This window comes from Coregonus lavaretus (genome assembly GCF_964263955.1).
Source record: "Coregonus lavaretus genome assembly, chromosome: 9".
NCBI lineage: Eukaryota > Metazoa > Chordata > Actinopteri > Salmoniformes > Salmonidae > Coregonus > Coregonus lavaretus.
In genome coordinates, this window is record NC_139996.1 from 28,830,440 (window position 1) to 28,858,157 (window position 27,718).

Here is a 27,718-nt window from a genome sequence, read left to right on the forward strand (position 1 = left end):
ACTTACACCCTGGCTGAGTGGAAATCTGGAATCAGATGAAACAAGGATGAAAATGACTTGTCTGTCTAATGTCCTTAACCTCACACACAGTGCCTGAGTCAGGTTTTACCTAAAGTATAGAGGGGGTGTGAAACTATAGTACATCCTGCCACATCTCGGTTTAGGGTGAAGTTGCCCCTAGTTCTAATATTGGGTCAGGTTTGCATTTCCCCCACTAATGGTTAAGGGGAGGGGAAACTTCAACCCGGAGCCCTCATCTCTTAGGCCTTAGTTCTGTTAGTTGTGGTACTGTACATGAACTAGAATAATATTTGGTATTTGTGATATCAGGTACAATGATATCACAACAGTTGTCTTCATTTCTAATGGAAAACTTGTTCAGAGAAATGTGCTCACAGGACTGTTCAGACAGATCATGACATTGCAGTTGTAATCCACCAGGGGGGGTTCTTGGTTAAATATTTTGTGTTATGTGCAGTGTCACCTCGGGTTATTTCTGTTGGGAGAAGTTGGGTACATTGTGTGTTTGTGTGGGAGCAGTCAGTATTGGTATGAAATGTGACTGAGAATGCTATATTTGTCTTTCAGTTCAAGGACAGATACCTTATTTGTTAAGAGTGTATTGGTCAAACGCTACAGTAATCCTCACAATAATATTCACAAGTTTCCTTATTTTATTTGTGTAACTGAAAATACATACTTTTTGAATAGGCCATGTTACTCATGACTTCAAAAGCTACAACAAAAAAACAATGCATCAGGATTCATTTCTAAATATAAAGTAAGATATACTCAAAATGATCATCCTCACATCAGCATAATATTTAACAGTTGGTTGTTGCAGATTATTGACACACTGATAACATGATAATTAATATGGGGTTATGGCATGCATTCTATTTAGGGTATGGTCATAGGAACTGACTTACTCCCCACTGGGCACACACTGGTTGAATAAACGTTGTTTTCACATCATTTCAATGAAATTACATTGAATTGAGGTCTGTCCCCAGTAGGTCTACTTAATTTTAGGGTGTTTGTCAGTGTTGTTTTCCACAGATAATAAAACGTGGAACAAAAAGTTAAATTGAGATGGAAGGGTGCTGATGTGAAAGTTACAGTATATAAAGACAGGGTTTGATGTTAGGAGCTTTGTATTGGTATTTTATTGCCTTCTAAAAAGAACAGGTGCCTACCCAGCTAGCACATAATGTTCTGAGAACCATATGTTTCTTAGAGCTTGGTGAGAGCATGGTTGTCCTATGGTTTGCATACAACCTTCCCACAACTTTATGGTTATGGTGCAGAATTTTGCTTGGCTTTAGAACATTCTTAGCACATTTAAGGAACTTGACAAAATAACGTTACATTTTGGAAATGTTCTCCAACTGATTTGTTAACATTTACATTTAAGTCATTTAGCAGACGCTCTTATCCAGAGTGACTTACAAATTGGTGCATTCAACTTAGGATAGCCAGTGGAATAACCACTCTTTTTTTCTTCTTTTTTTTAAATGGGGGGGAAGGGGGGGGGAAGGATTACTGTTATACTATTCCAGGTATTCCTTAATGAGGTAGGGTTTCAATTTTGACATGGGAATGTTCTCAAATAGTTCAGAAAATGTTAAGAAACAACGTTCTCCTGTGGGAATTTCAGTTCTTCAGCATAACGTTTCCTACAGGTTTCCTCATGGTTCTATTTTTTTTAAAACAGAGTCGATGTCCGTGCCCGCACATACATCTAATTAGCATAATACAAAAATCCCAATGAAAATCTGTCTGTTTAAGCTAGAGATATCTTTTTGCATGGGCTGCGTCTTAATCTACCGCATCCACTGAAGTTGGCCTTCCGCATCTGCAGTGGAAGGTGGCAGAGCTACAGCAGTGTTTGTCAGACCAGGAGACATCCCAAAAATAGGTCTTCTCACGAAAACGTCTGTAGCGTCCGAACCATTTGGGGTTTGCTCAATGACCCCCACAAGCCTCACAAGACTCCCTGTGCAACCTAAAAATAAATATTCCCAGAACAGGCAAAATGTTCACTTCCGTTCTCAGAACGTAACTTATGGCTACGTTCCCAGAACCAATGGGAAATCAAAAACGTACATTTTCACAACTTCCAAGGAACCAAATGTGCTAGCTGGGTAGAAGCCTAGAAACAAATAAACCATATCTGAGAAAAGGAGAGGCAGCAGAGAAACGAAACTTAAAGGGAAAGAAGAAACGTGTGGCAAAGAGCCACTGTGCTCAGCCCGTGCACGCCCACACACACACAATGCAGGCTGAGGGTGTTAGGTGCTTTCCTGTGGCCCTCAGCATTGTAATGACAGATCAGGAGGGGGAGGAGAGAGTTTGTTCAGGGTATAAAAGGAGGTTGCAATGTTTGATCTGTCCTTTCTATCCTGCGGAGCCCTCCGCTAAAGGATTCGGGTGAGTTTCCTTTCTATAGAGATCTAATAGCTTGTATAGTGAGTGATTTGTTTTATGTACTTTGTTTGTCATTCAGTTTGCATGCATTTCAATATCATCAAACCCAAATATTGTATTTGTTTTGTTGTACAGTTACAGTTACAGGAATAGGTTACAGTTTTTTCTTTAGATTCAAATGTCTATAGTACAAGATAACTTTGACAAGACTATAATACATGGTAAGATTATTTGTTAAACATCAATGCTGTACCGGGAGGATGTATCAGTATCGCCTGCGTCACTCACATACAGTTGAAGTCGGAAGTTTACATATACTTAGGTTGGAGTCATTAAAACTTGTTTTTCAACCACTCCACAAATGTCTTGTTAACAAACTATAGTTATGGCAAGTTGGTTAGGACATGTACTTTGTGCATGACACAAGTAATTTTTCCAACAATTGTTTGTGGACAGATTATTTCACTTATAATTCACTGTATCACAATAACAGTGGGTCAGAAGTTTACATACGCTAAGTTGACTGTGCCTTTAAACAGCTTGGAAAATTCCAGAAAATGATGTCCACAAATCTGGTTAATCCTTGGGAACAATTTCCAAATGCCTGAAGGTACTGCGTTCATCTGTACAAACAATAGTACGCAAGTATAAACACCATGGGACCACGCAGCCGTCATACCTCTCAGGAAGGAGACGCGTTCTGTCTCCTAGAGATGAATGTACTTTGGTGCGAAAAGTGCAAATCAATCCCAGAACAACAGCAAAGGACCTTGTGAAGATGCTGGAGGAAACTGGTACAAAAGTATCTATATCCACAGTAAAACGAGTCCTATATCGACATAACCTGAAAGGCTGCTCAGCAAGGAAGAAGCCACTGCTCCAAAACTGCCATAAAAAAGCCAGACAACGGTTTGCAACTGCACATCGGGACAAAGATCATACTTTTTGGAGAAATGTCCTCTGGTCTGATGAAACAAAAATATAACTTTTTGGCCATAATGACCATCGTTATGTTTGGAGGAAAAAGGGGGCAGCTTGCAAGCCGAAGAACACCATCCCAACCGTGAAGCACGGGGGTGGCAGCATCATGCTGTGGGGGTGCTTTGCTGCAGGAGGGACTGGTGCACTTCACAAAATAGATGGCATCATGAGGAAGGAAAATTATGTGGATATATTAAAGCAACATCTCAAGACATCAGTCAGGAAATTAAAGCTTGGTCGCAAATGGGTTTTCCAAATGGACAATGACCCCAAGCACACTTCCAAAGTTGTGGCAAAATGGCTTAAGGACAACAAAATCAAGGTGTTCACAAAGCCATCACAAAGCCCTGACCTCAATCCTATAGAACATTTGTGGGCAGAACTGAAAAAGCGTGTGTGAGCAAGGAGGCCTACAAACCTGACTCAGTTACACCAGCTCTGTCAGGAGGAATGGGCCAAAATTCACCCAACTTATTGTGGGAAGCTTGTGGAAGTCTACCCGAAACGTTTGACCCAAGTTAAACAATTTAAAGGCAATGCTACCAAATACTAATTGAGTATATGTAAACTTCTGACCCACTGGGGAATGTGATGAAAGAAATCAAATCTGAAAGAAATCATTCTCTCTACTATTGTTCTGACATTTCACATTCTTAAAATAAAGTGGTGATCCTAACTGACCTAAGACAGGGAAGTTTTAGAATGATTAAATGTCAGGAATTGTGAAAAACTGAGTTTAAATGTATTTGGCTAATGTGTATGTAAACTTCCGACTTCAACTGTATATGTGTGTCCTTCCTTGTGTTGCAGGACTGGTGAACCTCTGTCAGGTCACTATGGAGTTCCCACTCTGTTTGCTTGCTGTGTATTTTCTTGTAAGTATCTCATATCGACAACATGCATGTGTCTGTGATGAATAACCCTTTATGGACAATACAAATGTATAGAATTTAATTGAGCCTCTAAACATACTACATTGTAGGGCCAGAGTTGTCTTGTGGACTGACTGTGACTAAAACATAGTCTTGTCCCACAGAGAAGAGGAGAAGAGGAGGAGGAAAGGAGATGAAAAGCCTGCTCCCAAGGGCAGGTCACTAGGTCCCTGGCCGTGTCCTGGGGGGTGTGTTGGGAGTCTGTCCCCTAGCAGGTACTGACCCTCAGCATGACCTCTTAGGACCTGGTCAGTCGGGCCTGGTGAGCAGAGCCAGGAGCTGCAGATTATTTTGATCCGCAGCGACCTTGACGCACCGACGAACCCAAGCACCAGACACCCGAAGACACCTGAGACGACTAGATGAAGCTCATCCGAAGCACAAAGCTTATATTACTTACCTGAATACTTACACGAAATGTACCCTAGAATGCCGCCAGATGAAGAACCATTCTTTTCTTTCTTTTGGTTGGCTTCTGGTTGTCTGCGTTGCTTGGTTTCGGCGGGTCATGGGGGGCCTGCTGAAGAAAACGCATTCCCAAATACACTACAATGCTGAACGCATGATTTACATGAAAATGTTTAAAAAATGAACATAAAAATGGAAAAAACCTTTGCAACATGAACAAACTTACCTGTGCCATTTGTACTGTAGTTGTCATTTTGGGTATTTATATTTTACATTTACATTTTAGTCATTTAGCAGACGCTCTTATCCAGAGCGAATTACAGTTAGTGAGTGCAGACATTTTTCATACATTTTTATACACTCTGATATTGATGCCACATTGTAGAGAACAGCTGCAAAGTTTTTACATCACTAATTATACTTACAGCAAGTAGTGTAGTGCAAGTAAATAATATCCAAGCCACTTGACACATCTTTAAAATCATACATACTGACAATTTCATTTCAGTCTCAGTGCATTATTTTATTTACTTTTTTGTAATTAGCTTTATGTAGGCCTAGATTAGCGTGTAGTTTAGCCTTCTCTGTTTGTTAGGTAAATACTTTCTTGAACGGGACTGCCCTCTCTCCAGACGCGCATGTACACATACACAGGCGCACGCACGTCATAGTTTGATTTTGTTGTGTCGTGTTTGTTCAGCACCTAGTAACGAAAGAAGACGCTATCTGAGAAAAGCAGAGGCAACGCGGAAATGAAACTAAATGATGGAAACGAAAGTAAAGCTTGCAGACACACAATGCAGGCTGCTGCGTGTGTGAGGTGCTGTCAGACAGGGCAGGGAATAGGACAAGGGCAGTGGAGGCTCCTCAGAGGAGGAAGGGGAGGACCATCCTCCTCAGTGAATTTAATAAAAAATAATATATTTTTTAGATAAAACTATACTAAATATATTAAAGTAACTAAATAATTGATTAAAACACTATTTTGCAAAGAAGGTCTACAGTAGCCTCAACAGCACTCTGTAGGGTAGCACCATGGTGTAGCCGGAGGAAAGCTAGCTTCCGTCGTCATTTGGGTACATTGACTTCAATACAAAACCTAGGAGGCTCATGGTTCTCACCCCCTTCCATAGACTTACACAGTAACTATGACAACTTCCAGAGGACGTCCTCCAACCTATCTGACATGTTGCCCACCCAATCAAAGGATCAGAGAATGAATCTAGTACTGAAAGCATAAGCTACAGCTAGCTCGCACTGCAGTGCATAAAATGTGGTGAGTAGTTGACTCAAAGAGAGAGAAAGACAGTAGTTGAACAGTTTTTAACAAATTAATTTCTTCAAAAATGAAGGAGAAGCAAGAGAGAAATATAGAGAGATTTAGATGTATTTATTTTCAGTTTCACTTACTTAGCTAGCAAATGCAGCTAGCTAGTTTAGCCTACTGAAACACCCTGCTCAAACAGAAGGATTACATCTTAGCTAGCTGGCTATGACTATCCAACACAACACTGGAACTCTTCCAAGTCAAGGTAAGCTTTTGGTTTTACTAATTTATTGCCACCGGGGCCGCCAGTGTAACTGCTTACTGACTGTACACTGTAACGTTACTGCATGATTGTAGCAAGTTTACTAATGCGTTAGTTCTATTACCTATGCTGACTATGGCGTTACTTGAGCTAATATGGTGACAACGATGTAGGCTGTGTGTAGCGGTTTGGCTTGGAATGGTTTTTTCTCCTGGTCACATACAGCTGATGTGTTGTGCATTGAAGTCCACAAACAAAGGTGAGAGGAGGAGAGCGCATAGAAATACAACGTGGCTGCTATGAAAGTGAACTGTGTTTACACGTGATCAGGAGTGTATTCATTACGCCAATTCTATTGAAAAATGTTTCTTAAAGGAAGCAAACAGAACAAAACAGATATAAACATACCTGAATTTGTCCAATAGAAACTCTCGTTTGCAACTGTTGGACTAATGATTACACCCTACATAAGCTAGATGCAGGCAAGAGTGTGCAAGGCGGTTTTGAATGTCTGTCTGTCCATATGTCACTGTCTGTCACATCAAATGTGTCTCTTGACCTATGTTCACCTACGTTGTAAACTTTCATTCATAGGCTAGGTTGTAGCAACCTCATAATGGGTAAAGGGAAAATTTGAATATCATGTTGTATCCGAAACCTATCGCTGTTACATTGAACTGGGTGAATGGAATATGAATGACAGTCATCCAATATGATGTAATAGAAATAAGGCCATGCTCATAAAAATAAAATAAAAATCATCCTCCCTCATCTTAAAAGCCACTGACTGCCACTGGACGAGGGAGAGGGAGGACGAGGGAAGGGGGAGAGGAGTAGAAGGGGGGGTTCATATCTTATTAAGTTTGCATTAATTTCAATATCATTCTTCCTTTTACTTTTTAAAATAAAGTTTATATGACAAACAGGAATGATATATATATTTTAAAAAATACATTTACTGTATAGAATAAGAGCAGTACAAGTAAAAGTCTAAGGTGATGTACAACGTCATTATCGTATGAAAACGTTTTGTTATTTAGTTTAGTCAGAGAATATCAGATCCATTGAGACAATATAAATAATATTTCAATGAATAGCTTTTGAATTATTGATAAATTAAATATATTCAATTCAGAATCAGAATAAGAGACTGAACAGGGAAGTGACCATGTGTAATTATTGACTGTGTCACATCTAAGTCTGTCCTGCCTTGTGTTTCAGGACTGGTGACCTTAACCCTTTCACAGGTCACCCATGGAGTCCCATTATGTCTGCTTGCTAGGAATCATGTAAGTATCCCTGTAAAACACTATACTACTATTCAGAGAATGGCAGAAAAGGAACTTGACAAAATGTGGAGAGGAGGAGGAAGAGAAAAGGAGGAGGAGGAGGAACAGAGGAGGAAAAATCCAGCTGCCAAGGGCATCCCGTAATGAGGACACTACACATCGGTTGCGGCCTGTACACTCTAAAAATAAAAGGTTCCTGGAGTATTCGTTAGGGCTTCTTCAAATTGAAACTGTGGGGAACCCCTATAAGTTAATTTAATGGATCCTCGATTAACCTTTTGAAGAACCTTTTGGGGTTCATTTTTGAACTACCCCCCCCCATTATTGTTATTATTAATAATAATACACATACCAATAACAACAATAACACAATATTAGTGTTTATTATGATTGTAGTGGCAAAGCAGAATAAAAAAATCCAAATATGAGGAAAACTCCCAGCAAAGCCCGAAGTCCAATGGGTATATCCTCTGGCGTGTTGATGTTAATGTGTTGATGTTCTCCGTATCCATAGCCAGAATTATTTTGCATTGCATGGTGATCAAACAGGTTTCCTGTTATATTCAGAGGTGTAGGGAGGGTGAAGTCTGTAAATCAAAAAAATTGTAATTATATAGATGATTAACAAAACATGCACACAACAGTATTCATACTGTCACGATGTACTTGTGGATGTGGTGGTGAAGTCAGGCGCAGGACACAGCGGATAAGTCAAACAGCTTTACTTGACTGAATACACAATACAGAAAATAAATGGCCTCAAAACATAGGAGCCGAATGCCACTGGACTCCGGAGCTGGTATGGTGGGGCTGGCCGATGGTGGTGGTAAGGTAGGAGGAGGTGTGGGCAAACCTCCTCTCTCCCATCGGCGCAGGGTGTCCATGACCTCCTGCATGGCGGACCCGAGTTGCTGGATTCTGGTGTCCTGGAAGCTGACCCGATCTTCCAGCGACTCGGTTCCCGCCGCTGCTCCTGCTGACTCCATAGTAATAGGTGTGTTGTTCTGTCACGATGTACTTGTGGATGTGGTGGTGAAGTCAGGCGCAGGACACAGCGGATAAGTCAAACAGCTTTACTTGACTGAATACACAATACAGAAAATAAATGGCCTCAAAACACAGGAACGCCGAAGCCTGCCCGAACAAGGAGGAGGAGCAGCCTCGGCGGTATTCGTGACACATACCTTGGTTTTCTGTGGTAAATGTGAATGAAAAAACTGTTTTAATAATGGTTTTCATACACTTACATTGTCCATAATGTAGAGGCCTGTGGGATATTCATTGTAGCGGTAAGAGAGGAGGATGGTAAATCTGATCTGCATAACATACCAATACCAATTGACATACCTTTGTATGCCTCCTCGTCTGTATACCTGTAGACACAGACACACAAGTGAGCAGTTCAGTCATCTGCACCCAATACAGCTAGCCTTCAACATATTATAGCATACATATTCTTACCTCTTTGTTGATTGATATCCATTGAATTGTGTCCATTTTCTGTTTTAGAAAGATTTACACATATATGAGAAGCTAGATGGTATCATCATAAAACAATATCAATTTAGATCATACAAGGGACAAACCTTACCTTAAATTGAGGAGATCTTTACATTTTTCAGTTAAGTGCCTGCACCTGCTGTCCTTTCAAATTCAAATCCAAATGTTTCAGTTGGGCAGTTAGGTTCCTGCAAGAACCCCCACCAATTAAGGAGGTTCCTTGATGAACCCCACCTCCTATGGGGTTCTTGGAAGAACCGTTCTGGTGCAATTTTCAGTGCCAAGAACCCTAAGGTTCTTCAAAGAACTTTGAGGATCTTAGAAGAACCCTTGTTGAACCCCTAATTTGTAGAGTGCACTAGGGAGTAACGCAACGCACCCTGCGTTCGTCCCACGCAAACTGGGTCCTCCCACATACATATGACTGTGAGTAGGATGATAGGACCACGTGTCATATGGTGACCCCCACCCAGTGCACACGCGTGTTCTGTCAATCTCTCCATGCGTATGTATGCGAGGGGTGACCCAGCCTGTGTGTCAGGCAAATGCGGTGTGCCGATGCATTGTGTTCCCATGCCGGGCCTGCAGGGGGGGGGGCGTTGTGTGCAGAGCCAGTGCTGCAGAAATGCAGTAACCTCAAAACAACGACCCAAAGCACCAGACTACAGAAGCAATCGAAACCACAAAAGCCAACCAACGATCCACATCCCTTTTTCACTTTGGTCGGCTTCTGGTGGTCTGCATTGCTTGGTTTGGCGGCTCGAGGTAAAAAACCCAATCCCATATTAATTCCACAATTATTTAATTAATTAATTAATGAACCCATAAAACTGTAAAAATAAAAACTGTAAAGAAATGCAACTTTAACATGTTTTGTCCCAGTTGTCTGTCATTTTTATGATGTTTATTTCATATTCTATCCTTTGACCAAGAGGTAATACGTTTGAATTCTCTATTGATGTATTGTTATGTTGGACAAATTAGTCTTTCCCACTTCAGTTATAGTAGGTCAGTTCAATTCATTTTGATAGTTTTCGCAACAGTAAGCCTACCGACAACAGGGAGACAGGGTTGTGGTTGAGGGTTATGGTTTAACTGGGTTTTGGACATAAAGGATAGGGTTATAGTTAGGGTTGTGGTTGAGGCTAGGGTTAGGGTTGAACCGTGTTATGTTCATATTAAATGGGTGTTTACCCCTTTAAGAGTGCACAAGCGTTATGGGTCAGCCACAAAGTCATAAAGAGTGCTGTCAGGAGAAATGACCCTAAATCCCCTATTGCACGTAATTTCTCAGAGGCCAGTCACCCTGTCTCCTCCATGTCCTTCTGTGCTATACAGCAGATAAAACGTTCACCTAGGGGTGGTAATATTGAACTGCAGGTCGATGTTTAAAACTCCACCCATCATGCATGAAAGAAGAATTGTTATTGAAGTGTTTTCTGTAACTGGCATTTTGCCTCTTATTGGTGTTCGATACCCCCATCTAGTGGTATTTTCAGCTCCCTACTCTTACAATCCTGTGTTATTTATTCGGAGGAAGTGTTCACATGGTATATGTAAAAGCAATAATTGATGATATTTCTCTGTCCGCAATTGTATATTTTGTATATAATCTATACTGAACAAAAATATAAACGCAACATGCAACAATTTCAACGATTTCAAATTACAGTTCATATAAGGAAATCAGTCAATTGAAATAAATCCATTAGGGCCTAATCTATGGATTTCACATGACTGGGCAGGGGCGCAGCCATGGGTGGGCCTGGGAGGGCATAGGCCCACCCACTTGGGAGCCAGGCCCACCCACTGGGGAGCCAGGCCCAGCCAATCAGAATGAGTTTTTCCCCACTAAAGAGCTTTATTACAGACAGAAATACTCCTCGGTTTCATCAGCTGTCCGGGTTGCTGGTCTCAGATGATTCCACAGGTGAAGAAGCCGGATATGGAGGTCCTGGGCTGGCATGGTTACACGTGGTCTGCGGTTGTGAGGCCGGTTGGACGTACTGCCAAATTCTCGAAAACAACGTCGGAGGCGGCTTATGGTAGAGAAATTAACATTACATTCTCTGGCAACAGCTCTGGTGGACATTCCTGCAGTCAGCATGTCAATTGCACGCTCCCTCAAAACTTGAGACATCTGTGGCATTGTGTTGTGTGACAAAATTTCACATTTTAGAGTCGCCTTTTATTGTCCCCCTCACAAGGTGCACCTGTGTAATGATCATGCTGTTTAATCAGCTTCTTGATATGCCACACCTGTCAGGTGGATGGATTATCTTGGCAAAGGAGAAATGCTCACTAACAGGGACGCAAAGAAATGGGTGCAGAACATTTTAGAGATATGGAATATTTCTGGGATATCTAATTTCAGCTCATAAAACATGGGACTAACAATTGACATGTTGTGTTTATATTTTTGTGCAGTATAGATCATGCATTCTATTGTCCTAGGTACTGATTCATAGATGTTCTGATTTGTTTTCTTGCTTGATCATGTGACAAATGCAATTATCCTTGAAATAGAAGCCAGGTGTGTGTGCTGACAATTTACACTGATGATGGCCTGAGGCCAAAACATTCGATTTTTTTGGGCAACATTATGTTTTAATAAACATCTTTATTTTACATTCAAGCCTCAGTTTTTGATTTATTTAATTTTTCGACAGTGTGCGGGTCTTCATCTCTTCCAGTGAACCAAGATGTGGAAGTAAAGCTAGGGTTAGAATTGGAATTGTGATGCAACATTTTATGTTTGTGCTTTTCTAATAACCAATTTCTGTGTTCATGCAAGTGACTGATTGAACGAATCCTCACAATCAGTATCTGCAATTTGGCAGTACGCCCAGAACCTTGTTAAGAGAACGAAACGATATCTCAGTTTCAAGGTCTCAGCTTGGAGAGAAGAAGCATCATGAGGTATTGGTCTGTCACATGCATGAACCAAAACGTTGATGATGAATTCATTATGAATGATGAATAAGCTAAATCAAGCCTATGTAATGTGTCTGTAAGTAGTGTTTATGAGAGCTAACGGGACTGCCCCGATAGAGCTCCTGACAGACGTGTACTGTGGTGCATCAAGTTTGTTGGAACCTCTCCAGTTAACAGAATGTTTTGTTGTTGTTGTTGTTGTTGTTAGTTTTTTTTCGGGGGGGGGGGGGGGGGGGGGGGGGTGTAGATCAGCTTTAATATTGCAGATAGATTGTAACTTCCATCAGTGCAATTGTCTGCATAACTTTCAATCCCCCATATGTTTTTTTTTCTCTCGCAAATATATATATATATATATATATATATATATATATACATACATACACATTCATATACACATACATACATATACATACATATATAAACATATCCTTTAAAAAAATATATTTCCCTTTATTATTTTCCAACCTCACCACCCCTTCCCTAATTGGAGTAAACTAGTGAACAACAATGCTTAGGCCTCTACTTCCAGCTTATACATACTATATACATTTTATGGACACAGTCAATTTTACAATAATTATATTTTGTTTGTTTTTACTCCTGAACTTCCTCTACCCTCAACCTCTCCGATCATTTTCATGATGTCCATCCGGTTTGCTTCTATATGCCATATCTTTCTAACTGTGCTCTTTCACAAAAGCTCTCAACCTATAACCTATATACTTATTATGGACACAGTATGCTTTACATTAGTTATATTGTTGTTATTAGTTGTTGTTAGTTGTTATTTGTCCCATCCTTCAGCTCCATTCAACCCCTCCCATCTATCTCTTAACACCATCCATATTGGATTTCTATTTGCCATATATTTTTCAACTGTAATGTGATGTTTCACAAAAGTTCTGAACCCTTCTATTGTCATTGTTTCTACAGATTGTAAATTGAAAATTAACATTTTTGCTAAAAGTATTATTATATTATTGATCAATTGACTATGACTTTTCAGATCACCCAGTAGTGCTATCTGCAGGGTTAACTCCAGGTAAATATTGAAATCCTTCAGCCATTCCTGGACCTGTGACCAAAAACAAGCTACAAATGGACATTACCAAAACAAATGATCTAATGATTCTGTCTCTTCGCAGCAAAATCTGCAGACCTGGGAAGATTGTATCCCCCATATAAATAACATTATATTGGTAGCAAGAATTTTGTATAATAATTTAAATTGAAACATTTTAAGTTTTGAATACGGCGTCATTTTGCGTATCAGTTCATAAACACTATGCCATTGAATCGGTGACGTCAAAAATCTCTTCCCAACTATTTTGCAATCTATATGGGACGGATGTCAATCGTTTGGTCCTTAAATGAAACTGGTATACTTTTTTATTATTTATTTTCTTTAACCATTTATGTTCTTTAATGCAGGGCTGACAGACAAGTTCCTTACTTTTTCCCCCTTCCACTTTCCTCTTCCATTTTTGCGGTAATGCTGCAATTATTTGGATGTAATTTTGGGTAGAGCAGACATTTCCATATGTTTTTGTTAGCTGCATGTGCGACATAACTCCACCAGTCCTACCTATGATATAAAATAATAATTTTTTAAAAATCAATTAGTATATTTGAGTTTAACCAAAATATTTGTTGCATTATTTGTTCTGTCGTTTCTGGAGGATTAAATTGAAATTGCAACCAACTTTCTATGGCTTGTTTTAGAAATATTGATATTTGGGAGATTATTTCCTTTTCAAACAACTGAAAGTGAGAGGTTGTAATCTGAATAAAGGGAAAAATGCCGTTCTTAATTTGCTAGAAAACCAGTTCGGATTTTGTATGACTGAAGCTTTTAGTGATAGGTCTAATGCTTTAAAATTTAATAATTTCTGTCCTCTGAATTGATATTCATTATACAAATAGGCCCGTTTAATTTTGTCTGGCTTGCCGTTCCAAATAAAATTGAATATTTTTTTCTCATATAATTTAAAAAACTGTTCGCTAGGCGTAAGCAAGATCATAAGCAAATAGGTAAACTGGGATAATACTAAAGAGTTCATCAGGGTGATTTTTCCACAAATAGACAGGTATTTACCTTCCCATGGTAACAAGATCTTATCTATTTTTGCTAACTTTCTATAAAAATGTATTGGAGTGAGATCATTTATTTCATTTGGGATATGTATTCTGAGTATATCCACATCACTATCAGACCATTTTATTGGTAAACTACATAGTTAACTGTTAATAAACAATGATTCATTTAAGATTGACTTTGAGTGTCCCTGTGTAGAATTTCCACGACAGGGTTGTGGTTAAGGGTTAGGGTTGAACCGGGATGTGGACATAAATCTAGGGTTAAACCAGTAGCGGTACATGGGTAATATTACTGAGGAAGCCAAGCCAAGCCAGTAAAAAAGTTATATTCAACCTATGTTGTGATATTTGTGTTGTTTGCTCTATAACCCATTTGTTCAAACGCCAACGTGATATACAAAAAGGTTGTGACAACAAAAAGACAACATTCACACAGTGGCGGAATAAATTCAACTACACATACGTTTGCTTCATCCCAAAAACAGAGAGCAATATCTGTCCGGTGAAGTCCACAAAGCAAATATTGCATGTAACAAACAGTTACAGTACTTTCGGAAAGTATTCAGACCCCTTGACATTTTGTTACGTTACAGCCTTATTCTAAAATGGATTAAATTAATGTATTTCCTCATCAGTCTACACACAATACATCATAATGCCAAACTGAAAACAGGTTTTTTAGATATTTTAGCAAATGTATTTAAAAAAAAGAACAGAAATACCTTATTTACATAAGTATTCAGATCCTTTGCTATGAGACTCGAAATTGAGCTCAGGTGCATCTTGTTTCCATTGATCATCATTGAGATGTTTCTACAACTTGATTGGAGTCCACCTGTGGTAAATTCAATTGATTGGACATGATTTGGAAAGGCACACACCTGTCTATTTAAGGTCCCACAGTTGACAGTGCATGTCAGAGCAAAAACCAAGCCATGAGGTCGAAGGAATTGTCCGTAGAGCTCTGAGACAGGATTGTGTCGAGGCACAGATCTGGGGAAGGGTACCAAAACATTTCTGCAGCATTGAAGGTCCCCAAGGACACAGTCGCCTCCATCATTCTTAAATGGAAGAAGTTTGGAACCAACAATACTCTTCCTAGAGCTGGCCGCCCTGCCAAACTGAGCAATCGAGGGAGAAGGGCTCTGACAGAGCTCCAGAGTTCCTCAGTGGAGATGGCAGAACCTTTGTCGTAGAAATGTATCGCTATACTTATTAAAAATCAAAGTTCTTCCAGAGTTTTTGTAGAATCAAGATAGACTTTATTACACAAAGCAGCAAAAGCCGAGCTGGTCTGCAGAGCAACTAAACTCCCAACACCCAATCTGACTTCTCCTCCTCCTATGTATTCAGATTTTGGAACCAATAGTGGCAGGACCAAGCTTTCGCATGCAAAAAAATAACAGAGCCATCTCTTATCAGTCAGGAGAAGCCTTGAGGTAAGGGAGTGCACACACTCCTGCAGCCTGTCCCAGTTCACCAGTTTCAGAGATAGGCCCCCTCTGCACACACAGTCTTCCAGCCAAAAATAGATTTGCACATAAAACATCCCATCTAACCCATAACACATTATAAAACATATCAATCAATACTTAAACATGGTTTAAACATGTCATGTCCATAATCATTAAAGCGTGGCTTTGCCTGCAATGGTTTGCAGATATGTTTACATTTGTTGTATATAGAGTACCAGAAGTCTAAAGATAAGATGTTACATTACACAGATCAGTCCTGGGTCAAACATGTATTTTATTTGAAATACACTAGTGTGCAATTGTTTGAGGTGTAATTTGATAACATTGGTGTTTTGTAATGTTTTTTTGTTTTGTTTTTTAACCTGCGTTAACTCTAGCCACAGCTCTCTTCCCTGTCGATTCCACAGCATAACTTTGCTGTGCACCAAATCTTTTTGCTTATTGCACCAATCTGTTTTCAAATAAATAATATTTCAACTGATAGGCCTAAGTTTCAAAATGTCAACCCTATTTTTAATAAGGGGAGTAGTACTATTACTGTATTAAAATCTATATTTATTTAAATTCTCATGTATTTGACCAAGGTCTGGAGATGAATAACATAATGTTATGTGTAATCATTGCATGTTATCTTTTGCTGTTCTACTATAACATGCAGTGCCTTCAGAAAGTATTCAGACCCCTTGACTTTTTCCACATTTTGTTAGGTTACAGCCTTACTCTAAAATTGATTAAATTGTTTTTTCCCCACATCAATCCTACACACGATACCCCATAATGACAAAGCAAAAAAATGGTTTTTAGAAATGTTTGTTCATTTATAAAAAATAAAAAATAAACTGAAATATCATATTTACATACGTATTCAGACCCTTTACTCAGTACTTTGTTGAAACACCTCTGGCAGCGATTACAGCCTCAAGTCTTCTTGGGTATGACGCTACAAGCTTGGCACACTTGTATTTGGGGAGTTTCTCCCATTCTTCTCTGCAGATCCTCTCAAGCTCTGTCAGGTTGGATGGGGAGCATCGCTGCACAGCTATTTTCAGGTATCTCCAGAGATGTTTGATCGGTTTCAAGTCCTGGCTCTGGCTGGGCCACTCAAGGACATTCAGAGACTTGTCCCGAAGCCACTCCTGCGTTGTCTTGGCTGTGTGCTTAGGGTCGTTGTACTTTTGGAAGGTGAACCTTCACCCCAGTCTGAGGTCCTGAGCGCTCTGGAGCAGATTCTTATCAAGGATCTCTCTGTACTTTGCTCCGTTCATCTTTGTCTCGATCCCCACAGCATGATGCTGCCACCACCATGCTTCACCATAGGGATTTCCTCCAGACATGAAGCTTGGCATTCAGGCCAAAGAGTTCAATCTTGGTTTCATCAGACCAGTGAATCTTGTTTTTCATGGTCTGAGAGTCTTTAAGTGCCTTTTTGCAAACTCCAAGCGGGCTGTCATGTGCCTTTTACTGAGGAGAGGCTTCCGTCTGGCCACTCTACCATAAAGGCCTAATTGGTGGAGTGCTGCAGAGATGGTTGTCCTTCTAGAAGGTTCTCCCATCTCCACAGAGGAACTCTAGAGCTCTGTCAGAGCGACCATCTGGTTTTTGGTCACCTCCCTGACCAAGGCCCTTCTCCCGCGATTGCTCAGTTTGGCCGGGCGGCCATCTTTAGGAAGAGTCTTGGTGGTACCAAACTTCTTCCATTTAAGAATGATGGAGACCACTGTGTCCTTGGGGACCTTCAATGCTGCAGACATTTTTTGGTACCCTTCCCCAGATCTATGCCTCAACACAATCCTGTCTTGGAGCTCTACGGACAAATCCTTCGACCTCAAGGCTTGGTTTTTGCAACATGAAAAAAAACTTGTATCAGTTGTTCTGTTATGTTTATCTCTAAATCCTTGTTTATACCTGGCACTAACATGTATCCTTGGTCCTGATCTTATCCACATTCAGATTGTGGCCACATTTTCAGATATGTGTCTACAAATGGTATTAAAATGTGTCTCTTGGCCTCCCGAGTGACGCAGCGGTCTAAGGCACTGCATCGCGGTGCTAGAGGCGTCACTACAGACCTGGGTTCGATCCCAGGCTGTGGCGCAGCTGGCCGCGACCGGGAGATCCATGAGGTGGTGCACAAATGCCCAGCGTCATCTGGGTTAGGGGAGGGTTTGGCCGGCTGGGATGTCCTTGTCCCATTGCGCTCTAGCGACTTCTTGTGGTGGGCCGGGCGCATGCACACTGACTTTGGTCGCCAGTTGTACAGTGTTTCCTCTGACACATTGGTGCGGCTGGCTTCCGGGTTAAGCGAGCAATGTGGCTTGGCAGGGTTGTGTTTCGGAAGACTCTTGACCTTCGCCTCTCCTGAGTCCGTATGGGAGTTGCAGCGATGGGACAAGACTGTAACTAGCAATTGGACATCATGAAAAAGGGGTAAAAAAATATATATCTATAATGTGTCTCTTATGCCTCAGATTTCCTGTTAGCACCAAGTATAATGGGGCTTAAAAGGTTTGTGCCATAGCAGTGGAGTAATGCAAAAAAACAGTCCTTAGGTTTGAGCCGGGATGTGGACATGAAGCTGGGGTTAGGGTTGAGCCGGGATGTGGACATGAAGCTAGGGTTATGCTAGGGTTAGGGTTTACCCACTGGGCACACACTGGTTGAATCAACGTTGTTTCCACATAATTTCAATGAAATTACGTTGAATTGATGTCTGTGCCCAGTGGGAAGCTGGGACGTGGACATGAAACTAGGGTTATGGTTGAGGCTAGGTAGAGTGGGATTGGCAGGGTGGCAGGTAGCCTAGTGGTTACAGTGTTGGGCCAATAACCTTGCTGACAAGGTGAAAAATCTGTCTGTGCCCTTGAGCAAGGCTCTTAACCCTAATTTACTTCAAGGGTGCTGTACTACTATGGCTGACCCTGTAAAACAACATATTTTACTGCACCAACATTATTTTATTTTTTTACACATTTTGAGCCTGGATGTGGACATAAAGATAATAACGCCAACTCATATATTGTTGTAAATAGGCCTACGATGTATTACCACTCTAGTAGTAGCCTACTGTATGTGGATGTAGGATTGGATTGACCATGTTACTGCCTGCTGATTAAAGTAGGATAAGGATAAGGGGAAGTCTAATTTTAGCTAATCTGGGGGCAACTGGACAGATCTCTTGACTGTGTATTGATTGTGTATTGATTGTGAAACCTAATCCAGTCATTTTAGATATAGGAATAAGAGATTGGTAGTAGTAGAGGAAGGGGCCAACAATGGAACGCTAGCACTTTATTATTGCCCTCGCATTGACTGCACCCACTTGGGCCTGTTCGAATAGTTTGCAATGCATCCTTCCTTTCTCCCTAGTTATGGCTGATCTGAGTGACACATAGAGAATGATAGAGGACTCTTCTTTATATCTGTCCAAATATGTTGTATGTGAGTGCACGGGCAGCGTCATTGAAGCCATCTCCATTATGAAGTAGTCAATTTTCTTCTTCTTCTACTTCCATGAGTTGGTAAATAAACCGAAAGGGTGCATACTGCCACCTGGAGTGTGTTGTTTGAACAGGTATAAAGCCAAGGTTAGCGATTTACTGCCACCTGCAGCTATGGAATGTTTGCTCACAAGCATAATTCATTGGCTGATCCCTTCTGATGAACTGGATGGAATTATGTGATCCTTCCTTAAAGAGATTCTCTGGTACTTTTGTATACTTTTTAGCCAGTAGTTCTGAAAGTAGCACTCACGAGCCAAACGTTGTCCCTGAAAATTGTGTACGACGTCACATATGTGCAGACGTGCACCACGTCATTGCTCTCTCTTGCTCTGCTGTGTGTGCATCTTGCTAGCTGACACTCAAATGGCGAGGGGCTGAATCTTATTGGCTGGAACTCAAATTGCTAGGGGGCTGGCCCACGTGGGGTAAATGCAGGGAAAATGGCGCTGCACAGCTTTCACTAAACAGTCGCTTTCAAACTAGGGATTTTGTGGCTAATTGAGGTAAGACAGTAATTCTGCTAATAGATTATGCATGTATGAACTACACATTGACACATCCAGTCCAAAGCGGGCTTTCTAGTCACCAAAGTTCCAGAGCATGTCTTTAACCCATAGAAAGTCCCACCCAGTTGACTACTTCATAATTGTGAAAGTCCTCAATGACGCTGCCCATGCTAAAACAGGCTTTTGGGCATTAGAGTCCTCTATCTATCTCTAAGGAGTTACATGACTGGATCCAGTCTGAGCTATTGACTTCATTGGACTGGGTTTGTGAAAGTTGTTTAGACTCGCTTGGTTACATATGTGTAAGATCAGTGATTACTGCAAAGAAAGGAAAGAATGAAAGGATTCTTGTTGACACTATTGGTTGAAACTGGTAATATTCGAAAGGGCCACTTGCCAAACTCACCTGTCCATCTGCAAAACCCTCCGTACTGAAACCAAAGCTATCAAAGCAGTTGCCTAGTTAGCAGAGGCTGCCAAGCTTGTCTAAAAGTTGTAGCTACATTTTGTTCTGTTTTATTTTCTGCTTGAAATGACCAGCCATGTGTCTCAATGGATCAAAGTCAAGGAAGGGATCTTATTTGTAGGTATGTCATTGGTCTTGGGTAGCCAGAGAGCTAAATTGGCTTATTAGTAGCTACTAGCTACAGATATGTAATGGACTAATGTGTGATTCTCCATTACCTGTTATGGGATAGGTACTGTTCAATTATGAATATAAACCCTGAATTGCTGATGCTATGTATTGGCCATTGAGAGGCTTTGAAGCCACCGGTCGGCCATATTGGCACTCCCCACTATGAGTCCTCCATAGGATAAATGGAATTCTACAGTATTTCAATTAAATGTTTCAAGGACAAAATTACATGCATTTAAGTATTTATTTTTTTTGTAGTGGGGACCGTAAACATAGTCATCTCTAAAAATGATACTTTAAGGAAAATGTTTGTATATATTTCGATTTGTTATTTTTATGTTTAGCTCACATAATATAATTTAAAAGTATGCATTAAGTGTCTCTAATAGAATACATGTGGTAAAAATTAATGTAGCCATTAATAAATGCATTTCTGTAGCTTCCAAAATATGTTTTACAATGGTGGGGGAGTGCCAAGATGGAGGCAAGGTGGCTTCAACACAGCGCACCTTATCAATCATCTTGTGCAGGGGTATTCAACTCTTACCTTACCAGGTCTGGAACCTGCTGGTTTTCTGTTCTACCTGATAATTAATTGCACCCTTTTGGTGTCCCAGATCTAAATCAGTCCCTATTAGAGGGGAACAATGAAGAAACGCAGTGGAACTGGCTTTGAGGTCCAGAGTTGAGTTTGATGGATCTAGTGTATATATAAATCATTGCTACTGTTTGGCATAGCCAACAGATTCAGACCCTACCATTACGCTTGTTTACACTGGGGTCGGAACGCCATCATGGTTAGATTAAGACACCGTGGAGCCTGCGCGAGATATGGGTCGGAAAACATACCTTAATGCAGGGATGGGATAAGGAACTGTACTCAAAATTGTACTTTTATCCAAACAGATACATAGAGAAGATTGAAATACTGCTAGTTTTTCCTGAAAACTGCCCTTTTCGTCCTCAATATGCATGTGCCTTGTCAAAGTATTTGCTTTGCAACAATTCTGGCAGGAATGAGTCTGGAGTCCAACATGAGTTCTGGAAGGAAATGTGAGTTTGTACAACCTTCACCACCACCAACTACTACACTCTCCAGGGACATACTGTAGCAAACTAACCAGTTGAACAAGAAGTAGGCTAATTATTATTGGAAAGAGGCTCTCTAGTCTACCAATAATATTTGGTTCAACGATGTGTAAAATGTAGCCTACTTGATAACTGTTTTCATTCATGAGCATGTGCTGAATTCTGTCTTTATCCTTTGTTTCAGTGTTCAGATTCGGGAACACTGTGAATTCCATTGATGCTGCCAAGCAGACCTTGCAGCTCTCTGACCCTGTGCTGCGCTTCTGCCTTACTGTGGCCAACCTCAATCGCGCCCTTTACTTTATCTGCAACAATTTGCTCTGGGCCAGAAATGTTGGCCTTGTCTATGGTATGGACAAGGAGCGTTGGAGTTTAAATGCCTCTCGTTGCTACTTCCTGTCCCTGGTTATTAGTCTGACCAGAGATATTTACGTTATTACCCAGATTATGTTTCAGAGAACCAAAGATAGGCGGTTTCAACAGGACATGGATCAGCACCTCAACGACAGCCCTAATCAGGCTAATGTTATTGTTCCTCAACCAGATGCTTTTCTGTTCCTGTTTATTGAGAGTCTTAAAAGCCTTCCCTCGGTTGCCATCGACACACTGAAAAACATTTGATATTTTCATTCCACTGGACAGGCTGGGCATTTACCGGTCAAACCAAAGGTGGTGGGCTTTTGTGGGCTGATCTCTGTTAGGGATAGTGTCACTCTTGCACCCCAGTTTGAAAATTAAACCATAACCTAGAGTTAACGGAAAATGAATGAAGCTAGAGTTATTAAATGAAGAGAAGCCATACACAGTATAATGGGCAGATGCCGGTACTAAGGTTTATAGTCAAACACTTGTGAGACAGAATTTTGCAGGGGTTCCTTACTTTGAATATCACTACAGGAGAAGTTACATGTTGGCAGAAGTTCACTGATGATAGCAACCCCTTCAGATAGTTAAGCAGTTAGGAGCTTAAAGGGCAAACACTTTTACGTGTATTTTATGAGTAGCTTTTGTTTTTGAAATCACTGTCTTTTGTATGATTATTGTTGGGATCAGCAACAGCTCATGGGTTGGCACCGGTATCATTAGACATCTTTAAATTAGTATATTATAAAGGGAACTTTGCAGGAGTTTAGGAATCACAAAGGCAGAGACTGGACAGGGATCTTAGTAAACGTTGTTGTTTACTAGTGTTTGATTGAACGTAGATCACTGTAGCTGGGTGCCATAATGCTTTATTTGACCGAAATTTGACGGACCAAGAGTTGCATCATCCAGCCAGCACGGCCACACTAATCTAAGCCCACCAGCTAGCATTGTGTCCTGCATGGCTTTATGATTCCAAGGCCACTTTGGATATTAATTATGTGAATTTGCACAGGCACTAATTGATAATGAAAGGCAGAATGCACTTCTGAATTAAGGCTCTTATGACGTAGCCTATTAACTGATTGAAATGAACAACATATTTAAGTGTACTTAGGATTGTGACCAATTGGAGCATTTACCACACCCCCTAAAAAAGGAAATGTCTTGGCTAACTGTCAAATCATGTACTGTATTTGTCTTATGTTGTTTAACAATGTATCTACCTAAAACACTGATGTTTAGACCACTTTTTACAGTTCCAATAATCTCCCTGTTAGTAGCTGCTGTTCAGCATACAGTGGTTCAGCATACATACGGTACCAGTCAAAGGTTTGGACACACCTACTCATTCAAGGGTTTTTCTTTATTTTTAAAGTGTTCTACATTGTAGTCTTAATAGTGAAGACATCAAAACTATGAAATAACACATATGGAATCATGTAGTAACCCAAAAAGTGTTAAAAAATCAAAATATATTTTATATATGAGATTCTTCAAATAGCCACCCTTTGCCTTGATGACAGTTTTGAACCCTCTTGGCATTCTCTCAACCAGCTTCACCTGTAATGCTTTTCCAACAGTCTTGAAGGCGTTCCCACATATGCTTAGCACTTGTTGGATGCTTTTCCTTCACTCAGCATCCCAAACCATCTCAATTGGGTAGAGGTTGGGGGACTGTAGAGGCCAGGTCATCTGATGCAGCACTCCATCACTCAGCCTGGAGGTGTGTTTGGTCATTGTCCTGTTGAAAAACAAATGATAGTCCCACTAAGCCCAAACCAGATGGGATGGTGTATCGATGCAGAATGCTGTGGTAGCCATGCTGGTTAAGTGTGCCTTGAATTCTAAATAAATCACAGACAGTGTCACCAGCAAAGCACCCCCACACCATAACACTTCCTCCTCCATGCTTTACGGTGGGAACTACACATACGGAGATCATCCGTTCACCCACACCACGTCTCACAAAGACGGTTGGAACCAAAAATCTCCAATTTGGAACTCCAGACCAAAGGACAAATTTCCACCGGTCTACTGTCCATTGCTCGTGTTTCTTGGCCCAAGCAGGTCTCTTCTTCTTATTGGTGTCCTTTAATAGTGGTTTCTTTGCAGCAATTCGACCATGAAGGCCTGATTCACACAGTCCCCTCTGAACAGTTGATGTTGAGATGTGCCTGTTACTTGAACTCTGTGAAGCATTTATTTGGGCTGCAATTTCTGAGGCTGGTAACTCTAATGAACTTATCCTCTGCAGCAGAGGTAACTCTGGGTCTTCCATTCCTGTGGCGGTCTTCATAAGAGCCAGTTTCAACATAGCGCTTGATGGTTTTTGCGACTGCACTTGAAGAAACTTTCAAAGTTCTTGAAATGTTCCGTATTGACTGACCTTCATGTCTTAAAGTAATGATGGACTGTCGTTTCTCTCTGCTTATTTGAGCTGATCTTGCCATAATATGGACTTGGTCTTTTGTATACGCCCCCTACCTTGTCGCAACACAACTGATTGGCTGAAACGCATTAAGAAGGAAAGAAATTCCACAAATTAACTTTTAAGAAGGTACACCTGTTAATTTAAATGCAATCCTGGTGACTACCTCATGAAGCTGGTTGAGAGAATGCCAAGAGTGTGCAAAGCTGTCATCAAGGCAAAACGTGGCTAGTTGAAGAATCTCTAATATAAAATGTATTTTGATTTGTTTAACACTTTTTTGGTTTCTACATGATTCCATATGTGTTATTTCATAGTTGTGATGTCTTCACTATTATTCTACATTGTAGAAATTAGTAAAAATAAAGAAAACCCCTTGAATGAGTAGGTGTGTCCAAATTTTTGACTGGTAGTGTAGTCTATCTCATGTTTTGTTCTGCATGGGACATCAACAATGGCAGGGATATGGCCTAGAAGGCCGTATTTCTTAAGCACTTTAAAATGGGTCAAACTCTTCTGTAACAAACAGTATGCTTATAGAAGCAGATCTGGAAGTTTCAAAGGTTTTAATGATTAACACTATCATTAGTTATAGATATTTTCTGTTCATTGTGAGAAGAATATAGTGAAGTACAAAATGTCTATGCAAATCATGTATTCCATAATAGAAGAGCCTTATTAATAGAGTAGATTTCAATGCATAATGCAATGTATGTAACGAAATGGGTTGAATTTGATTTTTTTAAACTATTCAATAAGAAAATAAAGAGATCCGACTGACTTTAATGCTATTATTCACAATGCTGATGTAAAGTTATACTTATCTGAAGTCCTGCATTGAACAAAGTAAACAAAAAAAAACATGGTTAAAAACCGAGGCCACTGGGACTGAAAGATATGGAGAAACACTAAAAGTAGATGATTCATTTGGGGTTGAAATTAGTTTTTTATTAGATCGCAAAAGCTCAAAGTAATCCATTATTGCTCAAGGCTCCCTCTCCCCATATTGCTTATATTTGCCTAATTTTCAAAGACAAGAATCAAGGTTATTTTCATTATTTGGAAAATGTCTCAAGGATCTGGAATATAAGTGCATCTTGAGGGATGCAGAATTCAAACAAAATGCTGGATAATATTTGTCATTCTTTGCTTAATTGATTGTATCTAAAGTTGTGTAGAGCATTGTGTGATGCACATTCACTATTCAATCAAATTCAATCAATCAAATGTATTTATAAAGCCCTTTTTACATCAGAAACCCAGCCTAAAACCCCAAACAGCAAGCAATGCAGATGTAGAAGCACGGCGTCTAGTAAAAACTCCCTAGAAAGGCAAAACCTAGGAAGAAATCTAGAGAGGAACCAGGCGCTGAGGGGTGGCCAGTCCCCTTCTGGCTGTGCCGGGTGGAGATTATAACAGTACATGGTCATTAAGGCCAGATTTTTCTCCAAGATGTTCAAACGTTCATAGATGACCAGCAGGGTCAAATAATAATCACAGTGGTTGTAGAGGTTGCAACAGCTCAGTACATCAGGAGTAAATGTCACTTGGCTTTTCATAGCCGGGCATTTAGAGGTTGAAATAGCAGGTGCGGTAGAGAGCAGATCTGGAACAAGGTAGCACGTCCGGTGAACAGGTCAGGGTTCCATAGCCGCAGGCAGAAGAGTAGAAACTGGAGCAGCAGCACGACCAGGTGGACTGGAGATAGCCAGGAGTCATCAGGCCAGGTAGTCCTGAGGCATGGTCCTAGGGCTCAGGTCCTCTGGGAGGGGAGGGAGAGAGGGAGAGACAGAATTAGAGGGAGCATATTTAAATTCACACAGGACACCGGATAAGACAGGAGAATAACACCAGATATAACAGACTAACCCTAGCCCCCCGGCACATACACTATCGCAGCATAGATACTGGAGGCTGAGACACTGTGGCCCCGTCTGACGATACCCCCGGACAGGGCCAACCAGGCAGGATATAACCCCACCCACTTTGCCAAAGCACAGCCCCCACAACACCAGAGGGATATCAACAGACCACTAACCTACTACCCTGAGACAAGGCTGAGTATAGCCCACGAAGATCTCCACTGCACGAGCCCGAGGGGGCTCAATATGATGTAGGCAGCCTATAAAAAATATCAGTGTGTGGTGCAAGGAATTCCCCGAAAAGTGCTGCAACATCGCCACCTCACGGTAATATATAGCAATTTTTAAAAAACAGACAATTATTGATGAAAAGAGCTTTATTTATTTTTTCTGAGACATTAATACATTTTGTAGTCTTTTTCTAGAGGAAAAGGTGGTGATAAAGCATCCCCCACAGACAATTGCAAATATATATATATATATATATATATTACATTTCCCTTTCGCGAAGTAGAGGCTTCTTGTCTGCCTTTAACAGACAGGAAATTGTGCAAAGGAGGAACCAAAAAAACAATAGTTACACAAATTTGTTCTCATAGGTCGACAATCTGTAGTGACTTATACTGGACATTTCTATTGAGACATTTAATTGACCAATATCAAAAAAGGAAACGCACCAGTGACAGCAAGACAATAACCTTAAAATAATTCTAGAGTTATTTGATTTGTAAGCAGTATGCACATTACATGTCATTTTGCATTTCAAGAGCACATTGTCGGTGTCTTAATGGTTTTCAAGGACCTTTAGCCACAAAGCTGTAGGCCTACACATGAAAAATACAATTTAGGGACCAATAATTTGAGTACATATATTTTGTTTCAACTGCGTGTCATGCAATCAAATCAATTATGAAAGATAACATTATGTTAAAGCCAATGTGACTCAGATTTTCCTATTAAAAGGCACCTAGCAAACTCCTGCATATATCACAATTAGCACTTATTCAGATGAACAGCTTCTATGGCTCAGTCCAATACTGCACACAGAGACAGTGGTCTGTACTAGTCTCATATCTGATCATGTGCTTTCCAGAATACCACAGTAGCATACATTTCATTTAGGACATTTAGAATTCAACAATAAAAAATAACCCAAACTGTGACAGAAGAACTCCTCCACTATGTGTACCGAGTCAAGCACTTCTGACAGACCTTTCAGACATGTTCCTATATGTAGCTCTGGAACCATGTGGTTTGTGACAGTGGTGAAGAATTGTAATGGATGAAAAAAGGCCCTCAATATAATCACAATTATTTTTTATAACCCCATTCATGATTATCAAACAGATATCCACAGAGCACTCATGAGGGAAATTAACAGAAATTAACCTATGACAAACACAAAATAATTAAGGCCTAGATTCAATCAGATCAAACGTTAAGCGGTGATAGCAGACACCCACATAGCGAATGTTGTGGCCTTGTCAGAGGTGGAACTGCATAGGAACTGTCAAATCGGTGAGCAGCTGCTCTTGCAACCATTGTCACAAAGCCACAACCGCCCCACTCACATTAGAAGTTCAGAATGAGAAAATGTAGGCTATATAGGAATAATGAAGCTCAAATTGAAAAATCATTCAACAAAATAATGAGGATTTCTATCATCATAATCGAGGTGTGGATTACATGACACATTCCAGTGTTCGATACTGTAAACAAGGCGGCATGGGATTTCTGTTAATGCGACTCCATGAA

At 40.4% G+C, this 27,718-nt stretch overlaps 1 protein-coding gene, 1 long non-coding RNA gene and 1 pseudogene across 3 annotated transcripts in view; 2 read left to right on the forward strand and 1 right to left on the reverse strand.

Moving 5' to 3' along the window:
• Nucleotides 1–2,342: 2,342 nt before the first annotated feature.
• Nucleotides 2,343–4,978, forward strand: LOC311134756. The gene is made up of 3 exons (XR_014613719.1): nucleotides 2,343–2,430; nucleotides 4,219–4,283; nucleotides 4,445–4,978. It is a non-coding gene; the product is annotated as an uncharacterized lncRNA (long non-coding RNA).
• A 16,256-nt stretch (nucleotides 4,979–21,234) lies between these two features.
• Nucleotides 21,235–22,052, forward strand: LOC311135320 (peroxisomal membrane protein 11A-like; annotated as a pseudogene). The gene is made up of 2 exons: nucleotides 21,235–21,271; nucleotides 21,492–22,052. The product of its transcript is annotated as a peroxisomal membrane protein 11A-like (transcript).
• A 3,732-nt stretch (nucleotides 22,053–25,784) lies between these two features.
• Nucleotides 25,785–27,718, reverse strand: part of LOC311134638 (RNA polymerase II elongation factor ELL2-like) — a 41,703-nt gene continuing 39,769 nt past the window's right edge. Inside the window, exon 12 of the mRNA XM_084168377.1 lies at nucleotides 25,785–25,863. Coding sequence (XP_084024503.1) covers nucleotides 25,855–25,863 — 9 coding nt within the window. The 3' untranslated portion in view covers nucleotides 25,785–25,854. The remainder of the gene's footprint in view (nucleotides 25,864–27,718) is intronic.